The following is a 20676-nucleotide window of genomic DNA, read 5'->3' as shown; positions in this document are numbered from 1 at the left end:
ATGTTGTTTCTTTGTTTTGGGAAAGCTCTTTGCTGGCTAAGTTCTGCTAATCTTTCTAGATAATTTTGAATTCTCAGGGACCTTATCTCTGATTCTTTCAGGTTGAGTTAAGGGCAGATCTAGGTCATAGGGCCATTGGATTTTAGTTGTTCATTTTTCTTATATGTAACTGGGAACTTTTGAGGGACAGGAATTCTGTCTTTTATCTGTATATCCCTATCCTTTCCGTATGTTTCATTTATCTGAATTTCTTACTATCTGTGGCAGAGGTGAGTCTTCTCTCCCTGTGAAATAGTAGTTCTTTATTACTGATTTTTTGACCAGAAGCTCAAGGTAGTCATTTATGAATTTAACAGTTATCTTTTGAATTGTTCATACTGTGTCAAGGACTATGCTGTTTGTTTATTACTATTTTGGAAGGATATAAGAGTCAGCCGTCAGAGAAAGAGTTATACTGGGTGTAGCATTAAGTGGAAAAAATCTGGAGGAATAAAAAATTAAAGCAAGGATTTCTGAAAATGCAAGGTAGCAGGGAGGCTATACCATGGTTTTATGAAGGTTTTCACAAAGGAAGCAAAATTTAAGAGTTTCTTTATGAATACATTTTTTGGTTGGTATAGAAAAATTGAAAGTGACTCAGTGATTAGGGTAACCCCATTGATTTATATATCTTAAGCTCAGAAAATATTCCTCAGTGGTTTGCTTCCAAAAAGTACCTTCTGCCATAATAGAAGGCAGATACTGCCACACTCCCTAGTGAACTGGTGTGTGTAGATTTCTGGAGTCTTTATTCATATCTTTAAAATTTCACTGGTTTTTGTTTTAAAATTTAATCCGTTTAACATGCTGGAAATTTCTTAAAATAATTTAAATGAATTCCAATTTTAGAACAATGCTTGAAGTGTTAAGTTAGTCTTATATGTGGACAACATATTTTATATCTAGAACCTCTATACTATATGTCTTAAAATAGGATCTAAAGGTATTCCTTTTTCCTTTTGTTTTATTTGGAAAATACTGAATTTTTGGAAACAAAATTTGTTGTTTTATTTGGAAAATACTGAAAAGTGAGCAAAAAGAAAAAAACACCTCTTATTTGAAAGTGGAGTAGGATATTATATTTAAAAAAAAAAGAAAGCCTCCCAACCATCTAGTCTCATCCCAAACTGTTAATCTTTGGGCACTTAGTAAATTGACTTCTTTCAAAGGTATTTATAAATACTGTTGTTAAAACAATGCAGTGATATGCTGTCTGCTATCTTTTATGAAAGCAACTTTAAAGGTTCCTTTCCATACTAAAGCTAGCTTTGTTCTGCTTTGATCTATCTGTCTGTCTATCTATCTATCTATCTATCTATCTATCTATCTATCTATCTATCTATCATCTATCACTTTTTTTTTTTACAAAAGCACATGAGGCACATTGTTTTAAAAAAGTCAAACAGCTAGACATGTAATAGAAAGTGAAAGTTTCCTTTTGTTGTTGGGAGTAACTGGTCAATATGTTGCTGTATGTTCTAGATAACTGAACTTCCAGTTAAATTACAACTTCTTTTTATACAAAAAATGGGATCGTACTTTCCACTCTGTCACTTATATTTTTCATTCACGAACGCTTTATTTCATAGCTGCTCTTCTTTATTACTACATGGAGGTCCATCCCAAGCTTTTTTCTGGCTGTATAATATTTCACGGGATGGATCTACTGTTAATAAGCTGGTTGTCCATTAGGTATCTCCAGTAGTTTTTTTATTACAAATAATGCTGAAATAAGCATTTTTGTATCTTGTATACAGGTATGTATCTATAGGGTGATACCCAGGTAGATACACTTGGTTGGAGGCATTGCACATGTAAAATTTCGCTGTATAATGTAAAAGTTAATCTTTTCTTCAAGACTCTCAACAGTATTTAATCATAAATAAAAGTTCTGATTTGAGAGTAAACTCTTTTAAAAAGGAAAGGTGGATTCCTTTCTTGAGGGTCTAATGAGACAGTACAGTTCAGGGAGGATTTTTTGTCATTGTTTTTCTCCTCGTGTTTTAGCCTGAATTTTATTTGGAATCTTTGAGAGAAAATACCCCTTGGTCTTTCTATTGCCTCAGAAAATAAATCTGTGTTCTTATTGGTAGCACTTCCTTGATAATGCTGTTATTTCCCTGGACGTTGATATTCCTTATGATGAGCCACAATTTTAGCTTAATTCTATTCTGTCCAGTATGACATAGAATAGAATGAAAACTATCTGATGGGTAATTTATCTTAAAAGAAATGCAGGAAGGTGACTCTAACAATAAAAATTTTAAGCCCAGACTGTCATTTTGTTTACATATCTTAAATTCTTTTCCTGCAACCTTGAAAACAGTTAAAATTGTGCCTTATTGAATAAAAGAAAACTTACAGATGAAGCACATTTTCTGGTTCTTAAAGGATAATCTAATTGAGGCTCTATATACCTTGCTTTTAGGTGGTAAGAGTAGGTTTCTAAAGTTTTGTGTTTTTTCATGCTGCCACACACAATTATGGATTTGGTAGTCTTTTAGGTACTCTCTCTGTTTGATTCAAGTTTCTTCACCTACTTCTTTGAGTCCAGTTCACTCCAGCTGTTTTTATAGACATATCAAATTGCTATTTGAGAAATACCTTACAGATTTCAAATTCATATGTAAAAGACAAATGGGCTCACGGTCTTTTTTGTTGCTGTTGTTGTAAGCATCTAAGAACCTCAATAGGCAACTCATGTATAGTTATATAAACATATATTGGAAGATAGGTATTTGTGTTTCACATAGAACTTTAATATAATTTATCTAATTTAATTCATATAACTTAAACTTTAAGGAAATGACTTTTAAAAACAATTCTCAGATTTCATAGTCTTTCTGACTTGTAAAGGTTTATCTGCTAATCTCTTTATCTATAAGATATTATATTTCTGAGGAGATGATAGTAATTTATTTTACAGATTATTTTGTTTTCTCTCCTTTTTACAGAAAACAGGCATCGTTATGGGTCCAAGGAGACATTTTCCGATCCAAGCTGAAAAATAGACCATCCAGTGAAGGAAGTATTAATAAAATTCTTTCTAGCTTGGATGATATGTCTATTGGTGGAAACTTATCTAAAATACAAAACGTGGAAAGATTTGGAGAGGTGAGTTTTCCTCAGGAAGATTTTCATGTCTCCTTAGGACTAACGTTCTGCATTTCTTTGTTTCCCAGCTGAACATTTATAACACAGCAATATCTATTTTCTGAGATGCTGAGAGTACCAATATTTTTAGGTGTAGAATCATCCACCTGTAAAACAAGAATCCATAGCAAAGAAAGCAATTATCGTTAAAAAAAAAAAAAGCTGTAATTTAAGGAGCACAATTATAAAGGAGACCACTCTGGTTTGTAGACTATGTACAAAAAGGAAATAGAAGAGCATATTTTCTATTTGAAGATGAAAGTGGATGTAAAGAAGAAAGAATTAATGTGACTATTGAAGAAACAGTACATGCCACAAGTGGTTTTTTGAAAGTCTCAAATTCATATTGATTTCTAAAGTCCAGAATTGAAAACATAATTAGGGGCAACTTTTTTTTTTTTTTGAATTGAGGCTCTAAACAAACCACATTAAACGGCTGACATCTATGGTCTCATTTAGTCTTTACAACTAGCTGGTGATAGGTAATATCAGCAATATTACCCAGGCAATATGATCTCTACTTTATAGTAAGGAAATTGAATGTCAGGGAAGTTCTAACCTTGGTGATTCTAATCCACATCCATCTGATTCTGAATCTGTGTTTTTTCTGTTATACCCTGCTAACCTAAAAATGGAAGTGACTTACAACAGGTAGGATCATGGGCATTTTTGGAGCTGGAAGCAAGCTTGAAATCATTTGTTCTCCTTCCCTCTCGTGTGGATCAGAAGCCGGGGGCCCCACTGAATCCCATGACTCGCTAAAGGTCATGGCGTTGTTTAGTAGTGGGACTACCTTGAGACTGGGAGTCTCCCTCCTGGTTTAGCTCTTTCTACCACAGTATGCCTGAGGTGAAACTAAGCACTTGGTGTGTAGTTATATTTTTATATCCCTGAAGGAGCAAAAGGAGCTGTTAAAAATATTTAAGCAATGGGGAGGCTGGGTGGCTCAGTCAGTTAAGTGTCCGACTCTTGGTTTCAGCTCAGGTCATGATCTAGGGGTTGTGGGATGGAGCCCCATGTCAGGCTCCCTGCTCAGTGGGGAGTCTGCTTGAGATTCTCTTCCTCTCCCTTTGCCTCTCCCCCAACTCAAATAAATAAATAAATCTTAAAAAAATATTTAGGCAGCGAGTGTGGATTTGCATTCTATTAGGCGGTGACCCGTTGGACCTGGACAAGGGTCTTGAGCAAAATACTGTGGTTCACGTTTGACCCTCAGGGAACCCAAAATGGAACAAGTGGCATGCCAAACAGGTTTCTTTCACCAAGAAAGATAACCAGAGTGCTTGGCAGTAGGGAGAGTGGGCTTTCTTCAAGGACACAGGATGAAGACTGCCATAAGAACCAGTTTTTCAACCCTGTGGTCTCTACTCCAGCACAGCCTCTGAAGAAGTGGCTAAGTTTACTTGTGTGAATCATTTGTCCTGACAAAATGTAAATCTTAGCCAAGGTCATGTTGATGTTCAGAGCCTTTGTTGACTTTTTCTTGTCTCTGTGTTGTAGTCTGGCCTATTCAAAGCAAACAAAAGGATCTGAACTGACATTTTAATGTGATAATATAGCTAAGCAAGAGTACTTTTCTTGCTCTGGTCAGCATTTCCTTCTCACATTTTGTTCAAGTAAACAGTGCTTTGAATTATGACCTCTGAAAAGATACACATACAATTTATCCATCTCTCTGGAAAACATTTATCTTATAGAAATATAATGTTTTCTATATCATAATCCATGTTAAACGAGCATCTGGTAGTTAGAACATTTTGTTCTCATACTTTTTTAGATCTCAATTTGTTGAACTTAAGACTAATTAACATTTATCACTGAAGAATGAAATATGAAATTTAAAATAAGTCAGTTTTAAATACAAGCATGTATTCAGATATTGGGCTATTTCTCTTCCTCTTTCTTATTCCCTGCACCGCCAAATTAATTACTTTAGCTCTAGCCACTCAGAAGTGGTATGATTTTTGAAATTAGAGCACAGAAGTGCAAGAATTCAGAAATAACACAGAACGATGGCGTGGTTAAGACTTCAGACGGTGACATATATATAGGTTTTGGACTACTTTATAGTTAGGTGATGCGTTGCGTAAATAACACTTTTAGTCCCTTTTCTTGCTGTGTTTATCTGGTGCTGGCTCCAGAACGTTACATGAATATGGGGAAATTAGTTTACTCAAAAGTGAATGTAATAGAGGTAGTGATATCTTTGTCGTTCTTGTGAATTCTAAGTGGGAAAATAAGTTGAGAATGCTGCAAGGATTTTAATATGTTTCAAGTTCCATACCAATGTTCAGGATAGAAGCCCATGGAAGTTCTGGGTTTATTAGTTTGTACATAAAGGAAGTGCAAAAAGGCACTATTCTTCTAGAGGTTGCTTCTTTTTTTTTTTCTTTTTAGAAGTAATGTCAGATTGAAAATGAGATACTAAATTATTTTTCTGATTTCTAGGCCTACAGGGATTTTCCTGGGGTTGGTTATTCGGAAGCTCTGTAATTACTTGATTGGGAAGGTTTGAATATATAGTTTTTCAGTGCCCAGGAAGTGAGTGAATAGGCAAAAAAAGATTAACCAGAAGGATTCAGGCCACATTAATGGACTAGGCTGCAGCTGTAATGAATTCTCTTCGCCTACTTAGAGTCATGAAAAATCTTTTATAAATAGAGGCTTTATCTTGACTGAAGCTGGTCTTCAGTGCTAGGCTAGGCACTATGAAATATACCCAGCCCATCCTGTGGGTCTAGGTTAGGCTTGCTGCTTTGTGCTCCTGCCTTGCACTGTATTTTTCCTCCATGGTCCTTAACACCTCCTTCCCTGCCCGGCAATACACGCTGTGAAGATCGAGGCTTCTATCTGCCCTCGTCGTGAGCCTATTCCTAGCCCACAGGGCCTTCGTAAATGTTGCTTGAAAGAATGGAGAAGGCTTACGAAGGAGCCTGGAGCTTGAAAGAATGGAGAAGGCTTTTAATAGAAAAACAAACAAGAAAACAGACATGAAATTGGTAATAATCCAAGCTATTCAAGAGTAGTCTGTGCTCAAATACAAAATGGTACCAGCAATAAGTGCTCACTCAGACATGCCAGGGCCTAAGGGTCCATCATGCATTGGGGTTATAAAAAATGGCTTTAAGAAGATGGAATTTAAAATTAACACTTTATTTAAGGGGCCGATACTTAAGGAGTTAAGTGAGGAGCTTAAAATGTAACAACCACCTAAATAGCATCTACTAGGTGCTAGGCACTGTTCTAGGTGCTTTACAAGGATTAACTTTTTTTTTTTTTTTAAGATTTCATTCATTCATTTGAGAGAGAGAAAGCATGAGCAGGGAGGCGGGGTGGGAGCAGCAGAGGGAGATGAAGAGGCAGACTCCCTGATGAGTTGGGAGCCCGATGCGGGGCTCGATCCCAGGACCCCGAGATCATGACATGAGCTGAAGGCAGATGCTTAACCGACTGAGCCACCCAGGTGCCCCTACATGGATTAACTCTTAGTTCTTATAACAGCTGTATGAAATAGGCACTGTTACTAGGCCCTTTTTAACAGATGGCATAACCGAGATAGAGAAAGTTAAACTGCTTGCCCAAGATCACAAAGTATGCAGTGGCGCTGGCAATTAGACGCAGGCGCTCTGGCTTTGGAGTCTCCTCTCAGCCACCCACTTTGAGGCCTCGCTCCATACCCTGTTGCCTCTCCATGAGGTCCTAAGTGTGGCTTTAGTATATTATATCAGTAAGTTTGAACATAACCTTAGCCAGCCTGTCCCAATAAATTTCTCCTGGAACTGTGATTGTTGTTAACTTTTCCTTCTCCAGGGTGATAATCCAATATTAGCACACCTATCGATCAGATGCTCTTGACTTAGAGATATGAATTAGGTACAGGTGCTGCTCCTATTCAGCCAAGTTCACATAAATTGACAAGTAAATAAGAATTTAGTGTTTTAGGGGCGCCTGGGTGGCTCAGATGGTTAAGCGTCTGCCTTCGGCTCAGGTCATGATCCCAGGGTCCTGGGATCGAGCCCCACATCGGGCTCCCTGCTCGGTGGGGAGCCTGCTTCTCCCTCTCCCTCTGCCTCTCTCCCTGCTCATGCTCTCTCTCTCTCTCTCTCTCTGTATCTCTGTGTCTCAAATGAATAAATAAAATCTTTAAAAAAAAGTATTTAGTGTTTTAATTAATTAATTAATTTTTAAAGATTTTATTTTTAAGCAATCTCTACACCCAACATGGGTTCAAACCCATAACCCAGAGATTGAGTCACATGCTCCACCGACTGAGCCAGCCAGGTGCTCCAAGAATGTACTGTTTTAATTACATCATGGAGATACTGTGATTTATAAAATCCTTTGCTCTTTTACATCAAATGCCCAAGTACAGGGTGCATCTTAGAAAAAAATCCATGAAGTAAGAAATTAACTCTCTAAGACCCTACTTTCAAGCAGTATTCTTTCTACTCTTGGGACCACTATGGCATTCCAGTTCCAATCTGAATGCCACTGGGATCCGGGAGAGGCTCTAGGACAGGAGAGTGACAATACAACACAGAGCCAGGGTTTGGGGAGACTGCTCTGGTTGTGAGGGAAAGGGGTGCTGGGGTCTGTGTTCGGCCAGGGGTGGGAGGCCAGGAAGTTGGTGATGGGGGAGTGGTCCCAGGTGATAAAGGTCTCAACCAGTGGCAGTAAGGAAGGAGAGAAGACGGACTCGGGGACCCAGATAAATACAAACTTTTTATGATCAGAAGCAACTTGTTATGAAGATGACATCTTTGCCTTTCCCCAGCTTTTATACCTCACAGTTTCAGCATCTGAGAGCTGAAAGAATTTTGGAGATGACCCAGCCACCTTTCCTAGCCAAATCACTTAAACCTGCTAAAAATCCATTATCATCTTTCTCTTCCAATCCTCTCACTTCTATTTTTACTCATTTCTATTTCAAACTCTCTTTTTATGTCATTTTTCTATTATAACTCTTCCATCTTTTTTCCCTAGTGTGCTATATTTTATCTAATAGATTTTTTTTCTTAATGGCACACACCGCAGCCTCCCCAGTAGCTCACTCTGTCACCATTTGATTAATGCGTTGGTCAGTTATTACTCTATCCAACTGAAACCTATGAGTGCCTTTTATTTTCATTTTCATCTGTCTATATTTAGAGAACAACCAATGGCATAAAATAAATCTTTCTACTTTGCAACTATTATTTGTTCCTTAGCTAGACCATCATCTGTAAATAAGTACATCTTTTGAAATGGTCCTTCTTTATGTATTTTAGTTTGCTCTCATTTTCCTGCCTTTATGTAGGGCAGGCTGGGTTTAATAAATATATTTATTAATATATATTTAAATAAATATACATATATATTTATAGATATATTTTTTTTCTTTAGAAAAGACATGGCTTCCTTGTCTCAGAGGTTGAGAGCCGAGACTTAATAAATAATGTTTTCTTTTTCTTTGAGAGCTAGGGTATTTAAGTAAATTCCTTAAGAGAAAGAGCTTAAATAGAAAATATATTGAATCTGGCTAGTTAGGTGCATGGCTCTCTGTTGCAGTGTTTTTGTTGTTTTCTACATTTGAAATGCATTACATTTAAAAGATTTCACCTTTAAGATACATAATAAAGTGGGAGGGAAAATACTTGTGACATAACTATATGTAAAATATTAGCAATTTTTTTGTTTAATTGTGTATCTTGTTAAATTATTATTTATTTTTTCAAGTAATATGTGACCACACTTTTAGAAATGTCAGAAAGTACTGAATTCTAATAAAAAATATCAGTCCCCTATCCCACCTTTCTGTACTCCAAGACCAAGTCCCAAACGGAGGAACCCCTAAGCAAATTATATCAGCATTTTCACTACCATTATTTCTACACATCAATGTCTTGCTTATAATGCTATTTAAAACGGTTTATTGGTTTTGGACATTTTTTGATTGCCTTCTGGTTGTGGTAAACAGGATTTTAGCTCTCCCCCGCCCCCGCCCAGGTGTTACTCCTACTCCCCCGTGCTTCCCCATATGGCTACATCATAATTTTTTGTTAAACCCAAAAATACGTACATTATTACTATGTAAGGACTGTTCACTCTTGAGCATGGTAGTCTACTCTGAAGTACAGTTGACACAATGTTATATGAGTTCAGGTGTGAGTTAATTGCCTTTTTATTTGCATAGTTTTCTGTGTACTTGGGAAAACTTAAGGCTACTCTCTCCTCCCCGCAATTATGCCAAGCAATTTAAAATTTATTCAAAATCTTAACACAGCAAAAAATTTTTACCAAGTTCATTCTTTTCCCAAAGAGTCTTCTCCTCTCCACCCTGGACTGGTTGTTCTTTAGCCTTACTGTATAGTTCTGACCCAAGGCCTTCTTTTCACCCTCTTCAGTTGGAGTCCTAATTTTCCTGGATTTCCTCTTGTCTTCTTAACTTTTCCCTGACGTACATCCTGTAATAGTTTTCTCAGAGAGATTGTGTGGGAGGTGAATTTTTTTATCTTTGTTTTACCTTTACGTTTGACTGTTGGGTTGAATTTTGGAATTCCAGGTTGAGGCTCACTTTTCCTTAGAATTTTGAAGGTGTTTCAGAGCTGGGAACACAAAGATCCTCCTGGTTGGAAGGACAAACAAGCTTTCCTGGCTTTCCCACAAAGGTGCCCATTAGACAATGAACCTGACCAATAAGGGTGAGGATCCTGTCAGGTCCTTCAAGAAGCCAGTCCCATATTCTAGAGACTCTGGCTGTGTGCTGGTCCTTCCATCAGGTACAAGTAACTGGTAACAACACCCATGTTGATTGCTGGGTGAAGCTAAGCCCACCTCCTCAGGTGTACCATCCTGTTAGCAAGCCTAACCTTCAGACCTACCTTATTTCTATTCCTGCAGGCTTCCTTGGGTGATAATGGATTCATTCCCACTGGGGTTGCATGGGCAGAGATGAATGATATAACCAATTCCTGGAGACTTTATAGATGGGCAACTTATGACTTTAAGAGAATCCTCTGACTTTAAGGTTCCATGAACCTGTGACTGTTGAACTGGTGTTCTTTGCCAGGATGACCCTTCCTGTGATCTTGGCTGCTTCTCTCCACACTCATTCTTTAAGACTCAGTTAAGGGATTCCCTCCTCTAGGAAGCTTTCATCTTCATTTCTTCTTCTTTCCTACCAGCTGTGTGCTTTGTGTGTCTATTTTTCTTTTTTAAACTCAGAGTTATAGTAGTAAGGTGTGGTCTTTTTACCCAGGACATGTCTACTGACCCCAGATGTATCCTTGCAACCCAACTTAGGTGGCAGGGAGTAAAGAAGTGTTTTGAGCCAGGAATGGCTATCAGAAATGACTAGAATGTGACTGAGGGAAGTATGTTTTTGTATATCCTTCATCAAATAAGAGCTCTAGATTTAAAGAGTGGAGGGGACTTTTATGGCTGCAAGGAATCTTAGCAAATTCAAGGTGTATGAATTATTAAGGGGAGGAAATGGGCAAAATAAAATCTTTACTGGTGCAGTGTTAGCGTACCATTGTATCTGGGGTCAAGAAATCTGATTTTAAAATCATTGCTGTCATGGGGCGCCTGGGTGGCTCAGTTGGTTAAGCGACTGCCTTCGGCTCAGGTCATGATCCTGGAGTCCCTGGATCGAGTCCCGCATCGGGCTCCCTGCTCGGCAGGGAGTCTGCTTCTCCCTCTGACCCTCCCCCCTCTCATGTGCTCTCTCTCATTCTCTCTCAAATAAATAAATAAAATCTTTAAAAAAAAATTAATCATGACAGGGGCGCCTGGGTGGCTCAGTCGTTAAGCGTCTGCCTTCGGCTCAGGTCATGATCCTGGAGTCCCGGGATCAAGTCCTGCATCGGGCTCCCTGCTCAGCGGGGAGTCTGCTTCTCCCTCTGACCCTCTTCCCTCTCATGCTCTCTGTCTCTCATTCTCTCTCTCGCAAATAAATAAAAAAAAATCTTAAAAAAAAATTAAAATCATTGCTGTCATGAAGAGCTTCAGGGAGCTTGGGTAATATTCTTAACTTCTGTGAGCACCTCCTTTTTTTTCATCTTTATGGGTAACAGTGTCCTCCCTGCCCTGAATTGTAAGAATTAAATGTGAACTAGCATGTGAAAAGACCTTGTGTGGTACTTCTGTTTTTTAGTCTATAAGACTTATGTCAGCAGGAAACACTTTCTCAATCTAGTAAACTTTAACTCCTTCTGGAAAGGTCTTGAGTGTTTTTACTAGTGTTAGTTGATCCTAGTAAGTTATCATCTAGATATCCTAAATTGTTTTGTCTTTCATTTCTGTAAACAAGTTATAAAATTGATAGTGATTGATCCTAGTAGTTTCTGGAAACATATTTGTAATGTATCTATTGAGCCAGCCTGTATCTGAGCTATATTCCAAAGCATGATTTTGTCTGCGTGAGAGTCTCTTTGGTTGTGGTCCCTTGTAATAAAGAGCTCTTTTTAAATTCTACCACATCCATACCCATGCTTTGATTTAGAGGTGATTTGACCAGTATATTTAATTGATAAATAGTTGAACATTCTCTAGTATATATATAGACAATGCTGAATTCATAGAGCATTAAAGCTATTTAAGATAATCTATGTTAAGACAATCTATATAAATAGTTTATGGTCTCTTAAGAAAGCTATATAAAGCAAAATTATTCATAATAACCTTTCTATGGAACATGCATTTTTTTTCCAGAATAATTTAGAAGAGGATGAAGATGTGGAAATGAAAAATAGTATAACCCAGGGAGACAAACTACGTGCCTTAAAAAGTCAGAGACAGCCACGCTCCTCACCATCCTGTGCATTTAGGTAGATCCATTTTAAACTTCTGAATTTATATTTTGCCTCCATTTGTGGATAGAATATTTAATCTTCTCTTTTGCATATCATTCTACAAGTGCCATGTTTACCTCTTGTTTTTTGGTTTATTACTATTTTGTGTTGTTTATTATTTTGTCACTATAGAGAGCAGCTAAGTTTTAGAAGCTTACAGAAAGCAGCTCCTGCAATCTCAGTCTCTGGAAATCCTACCTTAAACTGCTATGACATTGGGTGTCTCTGGGACTGTGTTCAAAATTCCTTTTGGAATTCTACTCTTCCCCCATGAGTGGATGTCCTATCTTGTGGCAAATCCTCACAGCTGTACTGAGGCTTTTGTTTTGAATCTAGAGTGTGTAGAAAAGTATTGAATGCCAAGCTTTGGTATATCCTAACTCCTTAGTTTTATGTTCTATATTTGAGAATTGAATAAACAATTCTTAACCTGTGTCTGTAAAGTTTGAAGTCTAAAATTACTAATCAGAATCAATTGATGGAACCTGACTTGTGATCATAACATTTAAAACCTGCTAATGGTTCAGATTAGTTAAAAAAGAAAGTCTTTAGGATCAATGTAGGTACAAAAATCTGTGAATATCTTCCAGATTCTTTACTGTAATATATGGGGTGGTGACAAGTTCATAAATGATTATAATAGGAAATGGCTGCTTTTCTTTGCCTTTTAAGTGAGAGACATGCACAGCGAGAGGGGTGTTTTGCCAGCATGACACATGTCAAACAGCCTCACAGAGAGTTTAATTTTCATGTGTTATCTGGGAGGATTATAACACAAGTCAGATTAAGTCTGAACACATCATTACCTATGCTTTGAATACTGGTTCCTTGACCTGGGGGATGAAGGTTTATGTGGCTCAAATTCAAGCTGATCGTTTTCCACAGTAATGTGAGAAGATGGGATAGCAAGCCTCGTGCTTAGTAGTAACCGCCAACTACCACTAGAAAATTGAAGAGACGTATCATTCACTGAGCAGCATGTTAGGTGTTTAGTTTGGTTATGAAGATTAACTGAATTAACACAAAAGGTATGCATCATTACCCACATTTGGGTTGGTTGCTTGAGGTTAGGGAGGTTAAATCCCTCCCCAGTGGGATGGAGTTGGAATAGAGCTGATATTCACACCCAGTACTGTTCAATCTGTGCTCTGCCCGCTATGGATATCATCTAAGTCAGTGGAAGGTTCTTCAAGATTACTAATCTCTTTTTTCGCCATTTTTCCCCTTGAAACTCTTAAGAAAGGCTTTATATTGCTTAAAATTAATTTCCAACAGATTTAGATTTGATTTTGAAGAAATCATAAGGGGGAGGGAGGGATAAATTGGCATATAGCTTGGCACATAAGTAGGCAAAAGAAGTGAGAGAACCTCCACGACACAAATTTTAGAAGACTATTCCAATATGATTTTTCTATTTTTTTTTAATTCTTAGAAATTTTCTCATTTTTTAGAATTCAATTTTCCTAACGGCATCATGGTATCATCATTGAACGTTTTTTTTACCCTGAGTGGCTGCAACACCACCTTCTGATTTAAAGAAATTTGCTGTAAATTAAATTTAGGATGAAACAAAATGACTAAAATGGGTTTCCTGCTGGTTCTAGGATTTACTTTAGAAACGGAATGAGTACTAATATCCATTTGGGAGGTTTCTCCCTTTTGCCAATTTAATATTTTTACTGGTCTGACTCCATATGCTCTGCCTTTTGGTTTTTGCTTAAATGTATGAACCGGTGATGCGTGAGCTTTTGTCTTTGATTTCCACAGGTTGGATGATATGAAAGGGCACCCACGAGCAGTATCCCAGCCTTTCAGGTACTGTTACTGAGGTGAATTTCTAGTAGCTTGTAAATAAGTGCTCCCCTTTAGATACATTTCCCAACCCTGAAACTGGTGAAAACAAATTGCACACAGCTTTTCACTTTTTAAGCCCCTTCCTTTCTGTTCCAGATTGTTACACTACACCTTATTTTTAATGCTCACCATGAAGGGGATTTTGGTTTTCCTGAGGTGCCCGCAGGTGTGGCTGTGGTAGGGACATCAGTGTAGTCTGTGCTTCCAGCACGTTCTGGGGTCTCTAAGAAACTATGCTTGCTCAGCAATGTGCCTTTCAATCCAGTGACCGATTTTGCCTCGAGGTTTTAACATTTCTGTTTGTCCTTTTCGCCCCTAGTTTTACATATGTTCTTTATTTTCTAGTTTTATTTCCTTCCCCATCCTCCATCTGAAGAGGAAACATTAGTGTTTCTCTCTGGAAAAATGTCCTCCAAACAGTCCCAGGGTGGTTTAAAGATACTAGTGGTACCAGGGTGTAGTGTAGGGCTTGGTGAGGGCCGTGGACATGTTTGCCAAGACCGTTGATGAGATAGGGGTAGAAAGCTGATTCACCCCTCACCTCTGGTTCTTATTCAGCCCGAGGTTTTAGGGTTGTTTCGTGTGGGCAGTTCGAAGAGGGCTCAGACTTCTCCAGAAACTTGAGCTGCTTTCTTGTACCACTTTTCCCATTCGTGTTTTAGAGGCAAACCATGTACTTGAAATGTTGTTTGTGGGGAGGATGATGACGGAAAGAGTCTACAAGTAAGTAAGCTTTCTAGAGCAGATAGGAAAACAAGGTCCAGGTGCATTAAATGGTTTGTTCGAGTTAAAACAGGTTTGGTATTAAAGCCATGATTCTGCCCCGGCTGTTCAGGTTTGAGTCTGTTTTCCCTCAAACATTAATGAACATCCTCTCTGAGTCTGGCACTGGACTAGCCACTGGGAATAGAAATGAGAGACAGTCCTTTGCCCTCAGTGGAGCTTATATCAAGGGAAATAGACAAATACCAGACAGTGCAGTATGGCGTAAGGGCTATGATTTACTATGAGAATATATGACGAAACAGGATGCTTACCCTGCCTGGGAATTCAGTGAAGGCTTGCTGTATAGGGTACTAGCTGATTGGACCAGCAAAGGATAAGCAATGGGAATGAGGCAGATGGAGGTGGAGGGGAGGTAAGGAGAGGAGAAGATGCTCTGGCAAGAAAAGCAGCATATGCAAGCTGGACACAGGTGTGAATGCAGTCCATTCAGGGAACTGAGAACAATTCGTGTCACTGGAGTAGAGGTGCCTAATGGCAAAGTGTGGGTAGAAAGGACCTGCTCACAAAGGCTAGTGCCAGAGTCTGGAGGGTTTCGTAAGTACAGCCAAGGAGCTCAGGCTTCCTGGACACTGAGGAAAGATTAAATGGTTTAAACAGTGGGGTGACATAATTAAATATTTTAGATTCCACCGGAGACTATTCAGAATTTGAATTTTAAGGAATAAGATTAAAAGAGGTTGCTAGTAGTCAAGAGGAAGGAGTAGTGATGGCCTCAGCTAGGGCAGTTGCAGAGTGGAAGGAAGAGGACAGGTTTAAAATATAAAGAAGTAGAATTAAGAACATGTGAAGAAAGAACGCTGCCATCAAAGAAGGGAAGTGACCAAGCATGGCAAGATCATGGTTAAGGACAGGACTGTGGAGCCTGGATTTGAATCCCAGCTCTGTCCCTTGCTCACTGAGTGACTTTGGATGAGGAGCTTTTTCTTTGTGGCTCCGTTTCCTCACTTGCAAAGTGGGGACTGCAATCTTAGCTGCCTCATAGGGTTGTTGTGAGGATGAGCTGACTTACCATCTATAAGGCTCTCAGAAGAGAGTCTGGCACGGAGCGAGTGCTCTGTTGATTTGACTGCTGCTACTGTCACTGTTGTCGTGACCTGCTGTGATCTCTTTAATGTTATTAGTTTACCGTGTCTTAGTTGATTGCTGGATGTTAGGATGACACAGCTCTTGTGTGACATTTTGCCCCTTTGTTTCCACAAAGATTGACTTCGGCCCCACAAGGATCTGCAACTACTTTGAAGACCTCGAAAGTGGCTTTGTCCCCTTCAGTGACGGCCAAGAGGATAAACAGGGGTTCTTTGTCCTCAGGTGCCAGTGTACGAAGGTGATTTTTCTCTACTTCTCAGATACCCGTGGGAGGTAAAGGGAGTCCGAGGCAGACAATGAGTTTGGCTGAAGTTTGTCAGAGGAGGGAACCGGGGAGTAGGGGAGAAATAGCAGAAGGCTCTGTGACCCTGCGGGGCTTCTGTTCCTGTCTCACGTGGTGGGGGACAAGGCCGTGGAGGGAGTGCCAGATGGCATCCCTTTCTACAGTGAAGCTCCAGCTTGCCTAACGTGATCAGGAAATCGGAGTTCCGTGGCACATACTAATGCTATGTGGTATGGTCATTTCTCCTGCGATCGGTAGGGACGTTAGAATGAGTACATGTAAGCTAAATCTTACACTTAAGTCTACTTTTTACTCTCCCGTCATATAGCCCTTTTCCTGTACTCTCCACCTCAGGACACATAGAGCCCCCAGATGTTCTGTCTCAACATCTCCTGTCAGCGTGGTTAAGCCAGCTTCTTGGGTCTGAATTAACTGCTTAGACAGGAAGTTAATGTGTATAACTCAAGGCCCCATAGGATACTATCACCAAGAGCGATAAAGAAGCCATTCTGTTGCCATTTGCATTAATCAGAACTGTCTGCATCCCATTCCCCTCATGTCCTAATTATGTGTTTTAGAAACATGAACTCTGCGTGAGTATACATCGTTGTCTATGTCCCCCACCCCCCCGCCCACAACCTGTGTTTTCCATTCAGCTTTTCCATAAACTCCCGGCTAGCCAGTTCTCTAGGCAACTTGAACGCTGCGACACAGGAGCCAGAGAACAAAAAGGCCTCCTCGTCCTCTAAGGCGGGTTTCATAGCCAGCCCGCTCACCAGCCTCTTGAACGGCAGCTCCCAGCCGCCTGCCAGAAATTACCCTGAGCTCAACAACAACCAGTACAGCCGAAGCAACAGCAGTGGTGGGAGCACCCTGCGCAGCCAGCCGAGCCCCCACAGCGTCCAGACCGAGGAGCACCCCACCCTCCTCCGGCCCTCCTACACCGGCCTCTCTTCTTCCTCAGCGAGATTCCTGAGCCGTTCAATCCCCGTAAGTTCGCAGACACCACCTCTTGGTCCTCAGAGCCCTGAACGCAACTTTTGTGCCTTGCCTTCCCAGCCAAGGCTGCCACCCAAGAAATTTAATAGCACCAAGGAAGCCTTCTGAGCGATGCCTTCCCTCTGTGCTGTGGAACTGTCCATGCACGTGCATTCTGCTGGCTCCTCTTCAAGTAAATGCCAAGTTTCAACTGGGGTTTCTTCCTTCCTTCTTTTTGCCCTCCTCCTCCCACTCCTTTTCAGGTGCTTTCGAAGGGAAACAGCTTTCATTCCCTTCATCATGAACACTGTTGACTCAAGTTAACTTTTCAGTTAAGTTTGCAAATCACTCTGAATATCTGGTGCCAAGCCAGGAGCTGATTCATACAGTAGACGGTATTGGCTTTGGTTGTGGTGGTTTTAGGAATCGTTGCTTTTCCACATCACATGCTAATGAATGAATTTCAGAGTATTTTTTTTAAAGATTTTTATTTATTTATTTGACAGAGAGAGACACAGTGAGCGAGGGAACACAAGCAGGGGGAGTGGGAGAGGGAGAAGCAGGCTCCCCGCTGAGCAGGGAGCCCGATGCAGGGCTCAATTCCAGGACCCTGAGATCATGACCTGAGCCGAAGGCAGACGCTTAACCGACTGAGCCACCCAGGCGCCCCCTCAGAGTATTTAAATGTGGAAGGTGCTGAATGAACAGGATCTTCTCATAACTAACCATTAGGCCCCTGAATAAGTCACCTCCTGCAGGGCACTGACCCTACAGAATTAACAACATGGCAAACGGGAGGTGTTGATAAGGAAGGCTTATAGGTCGGTATCTGGGATGTTGGGGAGGGGAAGACAGAGTATCAGGAAGATGTTTAGAATTAGCCATCACTCTTCCGGAGACAGGACGAAAGTTTGCCAAACACATTCTCCCTGTGAACTCAGTATTTAGGTTGCCAAGCTCCGCCCAACCCCAGCTTTTAATCAGAAATCCCTGTTAGGTCAAATCTGTTGGTTCACCCCCTGCTATGAATCACTTTAATCACATATTTTGATTGCCTGGAAGGGAATCGAGATCTATGGGAATGTGAGTTTTGATTTGAGAGAACAAGAACAAAATGGGAAGGAGAAATCGATCTCACAGATCAAAGAAATGTGAATCGGAGTGATTCCAGTCAGGGCACAAGCCAGCTCCAGTGTCCTGGGAGGGCTGGGACCTGGGACTCCTTCATGCTTGATATTCTTCAAACATACCCTCAGCCATTGTCCAGGGAGAGGCTGATTTCTGCAGGAGAGTGGGGGGAGGGCAACGTGCCTTTTTTGGGGAACAATAGCCCCATGGGAATAGTTAACGAGACCCACTTTCCTTAGATGATAGTTTAGGGACCATCTTTCCTAACATGAGGATGCAGTGCACGTGTGTGCATGCACATGTGTGTTGGCTGGACTTATTACCACTCTCATCCCTACCTCAGCCTCTTTTCAGAGGTTGTTTTTTTTTTTCTCTCTTCTATGCACACACAATCCTTCCTGGCACATACAGTTGACCCTTGAGCAACACAGGCTTGAACTGCAAGGGTCCACTTATACATGGATTTCTTTCAATAAATACGGTACAGTAAATGTGTTTTCTCTTTCTTATGATTTCCCAAATAACATTTCCTTTTCTCTAGTTTACTTTATTGTAAGAATTCAGTATATAATACATAGAACATACTAATTGTTGATGTTCTTGCTAAGGCTTCTGGTCAACAGTAGGCTATTAGTAGTTAAGGTTTGGGGGAGTCAAAAGTTTTGGGGGAGCAGATTTTTGACTACGTGGGAGTCGGCACCCCTAACCCATGCATTGTTCACATTGTTCAAGGGTCAACTGTATAATTTTCCCCATAAGATTTTATTCCCCGTGATGTTTTTCAACATTATTTTAGATTCCTGTATAGATTAGGGCCCCAAGCAACTGCCAGCCCACTCCACCCCTTAATTTGCCTCTGATCCCACTATATTATGCGTATAGGTGTATCAGTAAAACTTAGATCTTAGTAATTAGGGGGTTAGATGGAAAATGATAGGTATTTACCTTTTCACAACACGGTTTACAAGTCGTGTGCTTCCCAGCAGGAGTTGAGTTGTCAGTATTTTCATCTACCGATTGTCGATCAGCCTCATTTTTAGACCAGAACACACAGACCTGTTCATTTTTGGAAAAAGTGTTACACATACAGATAATATAGATAATTATATAAATATCTCGCTGGTTTCATGGCGAAAGAGTTAGTGAAACCTACATTTGCAGCTGAATACCAGAAGCATCAGGAGCCTGACAAAGAATATCATTCTACTTTTTCTGGATCTCAGTTTTCCTCTTGGCTAGTTGAAGTATGGGGGTGTTCTTTAGGTGATTGATCTCCCCCCCATATTTATATAATTTAGTTTTTGGTGTCATTCCATGTTTTGTTATTTGTCTTCACCTCTCCTCCTTCTCCTCATCCCTCTCCTGGCCTGAATAGAGTGATTTTCCAATAATTAAAGTAATAGTCTGTGTGGGCAGCTGCTGCTGTTCGCCTCTTCTGCCTCTTAAATCTGTCATCTTATTGTAAAGAGAAGCATTTAGAAATAGAATCGCCAGCATGACAACATTTTCCTCCTTCTCACCCTCCTGGGAAGTAAGAAGTAGCAGGTCTCTTAGGGCTGACTTTCACTTCTTTATCTTTGCCTAGAAAACCTCTGTGGGAGGGAAGGCTCCCAAAAAAGTCTAAATTCAGATGGAAATTCCCATGTTAATGTGGAATAAAGCAGAAGGTGGTGAGTTGTTCTCCTTTATCGGTCCGCTACACTTGCTTTTCTAATTGTGGGTTTCTTGTCTAAAGGAGGTGGTCCTTCCCTGCAGGGCTTCCTAAGCTCTGAGGCATATGGCCCCTGAAGAACAAGGAATAAATCACTCAACAGAAATGTTTTCAGATCCTTGGGTAGGAAATGAAGTCTGTACGGCAATATCCTCCCAGCACCTTTAAGAAAGACCCAGAAACTCCTAGGGGATGAGGATGACGTGTGTTTAGAGGGAGTCTAATATTTTAGAAGCTGCAATTAGCATCTCTTTTGAAAGCTGCAATTGCTCTCACTTTATGCAGCAGTTCAGCCCCCAGAAAAATGTAAAAATGATTTCCTTGTTCTGTCATTAAACGCTTTAACACAGAAAACAAGAGCAAATGTTAAGGAATTCTTCTGGTGGTGACAGAAAGCCGAGAAACCATCCGATTTTATTTTTATTTATTTGGCCTCTTCTGTGAGCCTCAAGGTTTCTACTGCCCAGGACAATGCACAAGGTTTCATTTTTATTAACCCACTTTTTGTTAAAAAAAAAAAATCAGTTTTCCTTCCCTGACATTCAGAGGAGTTTTCAAATGCTTAAGAAATGAGGGACGTGTGATTATGGTGTGGGTGGGGTGGAAGTATTTTATTAAATTGAAATTACTTGAGGTATCTGTCTTGAATATTTGCTCTGTTTTATTTTTAAAATGAGACTTGCCACTGAATTGCTATTCATCTCCACTGTCCTTACCTGACCCCTGAAGTCTGGGTTAGGTCGTGATGCCTTCCCCATAAGCTCTTCTATACCCTGCCTTGGTCTTAATCAATACTCCGCTCGCGCTGCATTTTACCCATCTGTTCA

The 20676-nt window shown here is 40.1% G+C and overlaps 1 protein-coding gene across 7 annotated transcripts in view; it reads left to right on the top strand.

Moving 5' to 3' along the window:
- CDC14A (cell division cycle 14A) overlaps positions 1-20676 on the top strand; it is a 181561-nt gene that overhangs the window by 143847 nt on the left and 17038 nt on the right. For 5 of the 7 annotated variants that reach the window (XM_035017925.1, XM_035017922.1, XM_035017923.1 and 2 more), the window contains 5 exons: positions 2994-3153; positions 11884-11999; positions 13791-13838; positions 15865-15987; positions 16689-17223. In XM_035017925.1, the coding sequence (XP_034873816.1) occupies positions 2994-3153; positions 11884-11999; positions 13791-13838; positions 15865-15987; positions 16689-17139 (898 nt within the window). In that variant the 3' untranslated portion in view covers positions 17140-17223. Of the gene's footprint in view, positions 1-2993; positions 3154-11883; positions 12000-13790; positions 13839-15864; positions 15988-16688; positions 17224-18418; positions 18430-20676 lie in introns of those variants that run through there. The other 2 variants (XM_035017928.1, XM_035017924.1) reach the window with 2 other exon arrangements.

Source organism: Mirounga leonina, unplaced genomic scaffold (genome assembly GCF_011800145.1).
Source record: "Mirounga leonina isolate KUSES-001 unplaced genomic scaffold, KU_Mleo_1.0 Mir_173, whole genome shotgun sequence".
Taxonomy (NCBI): Eukaryota; Metazoa; Chordata; class Mammalia; order Carnivora; family Phocidae; genus Mirounga; species Mirounga leonina.
The sequence above is the reverse complement of the archived record's forward strand: the minus strand, read 5'-3'. Positions and strand labels throughout refer to the sequence as shown.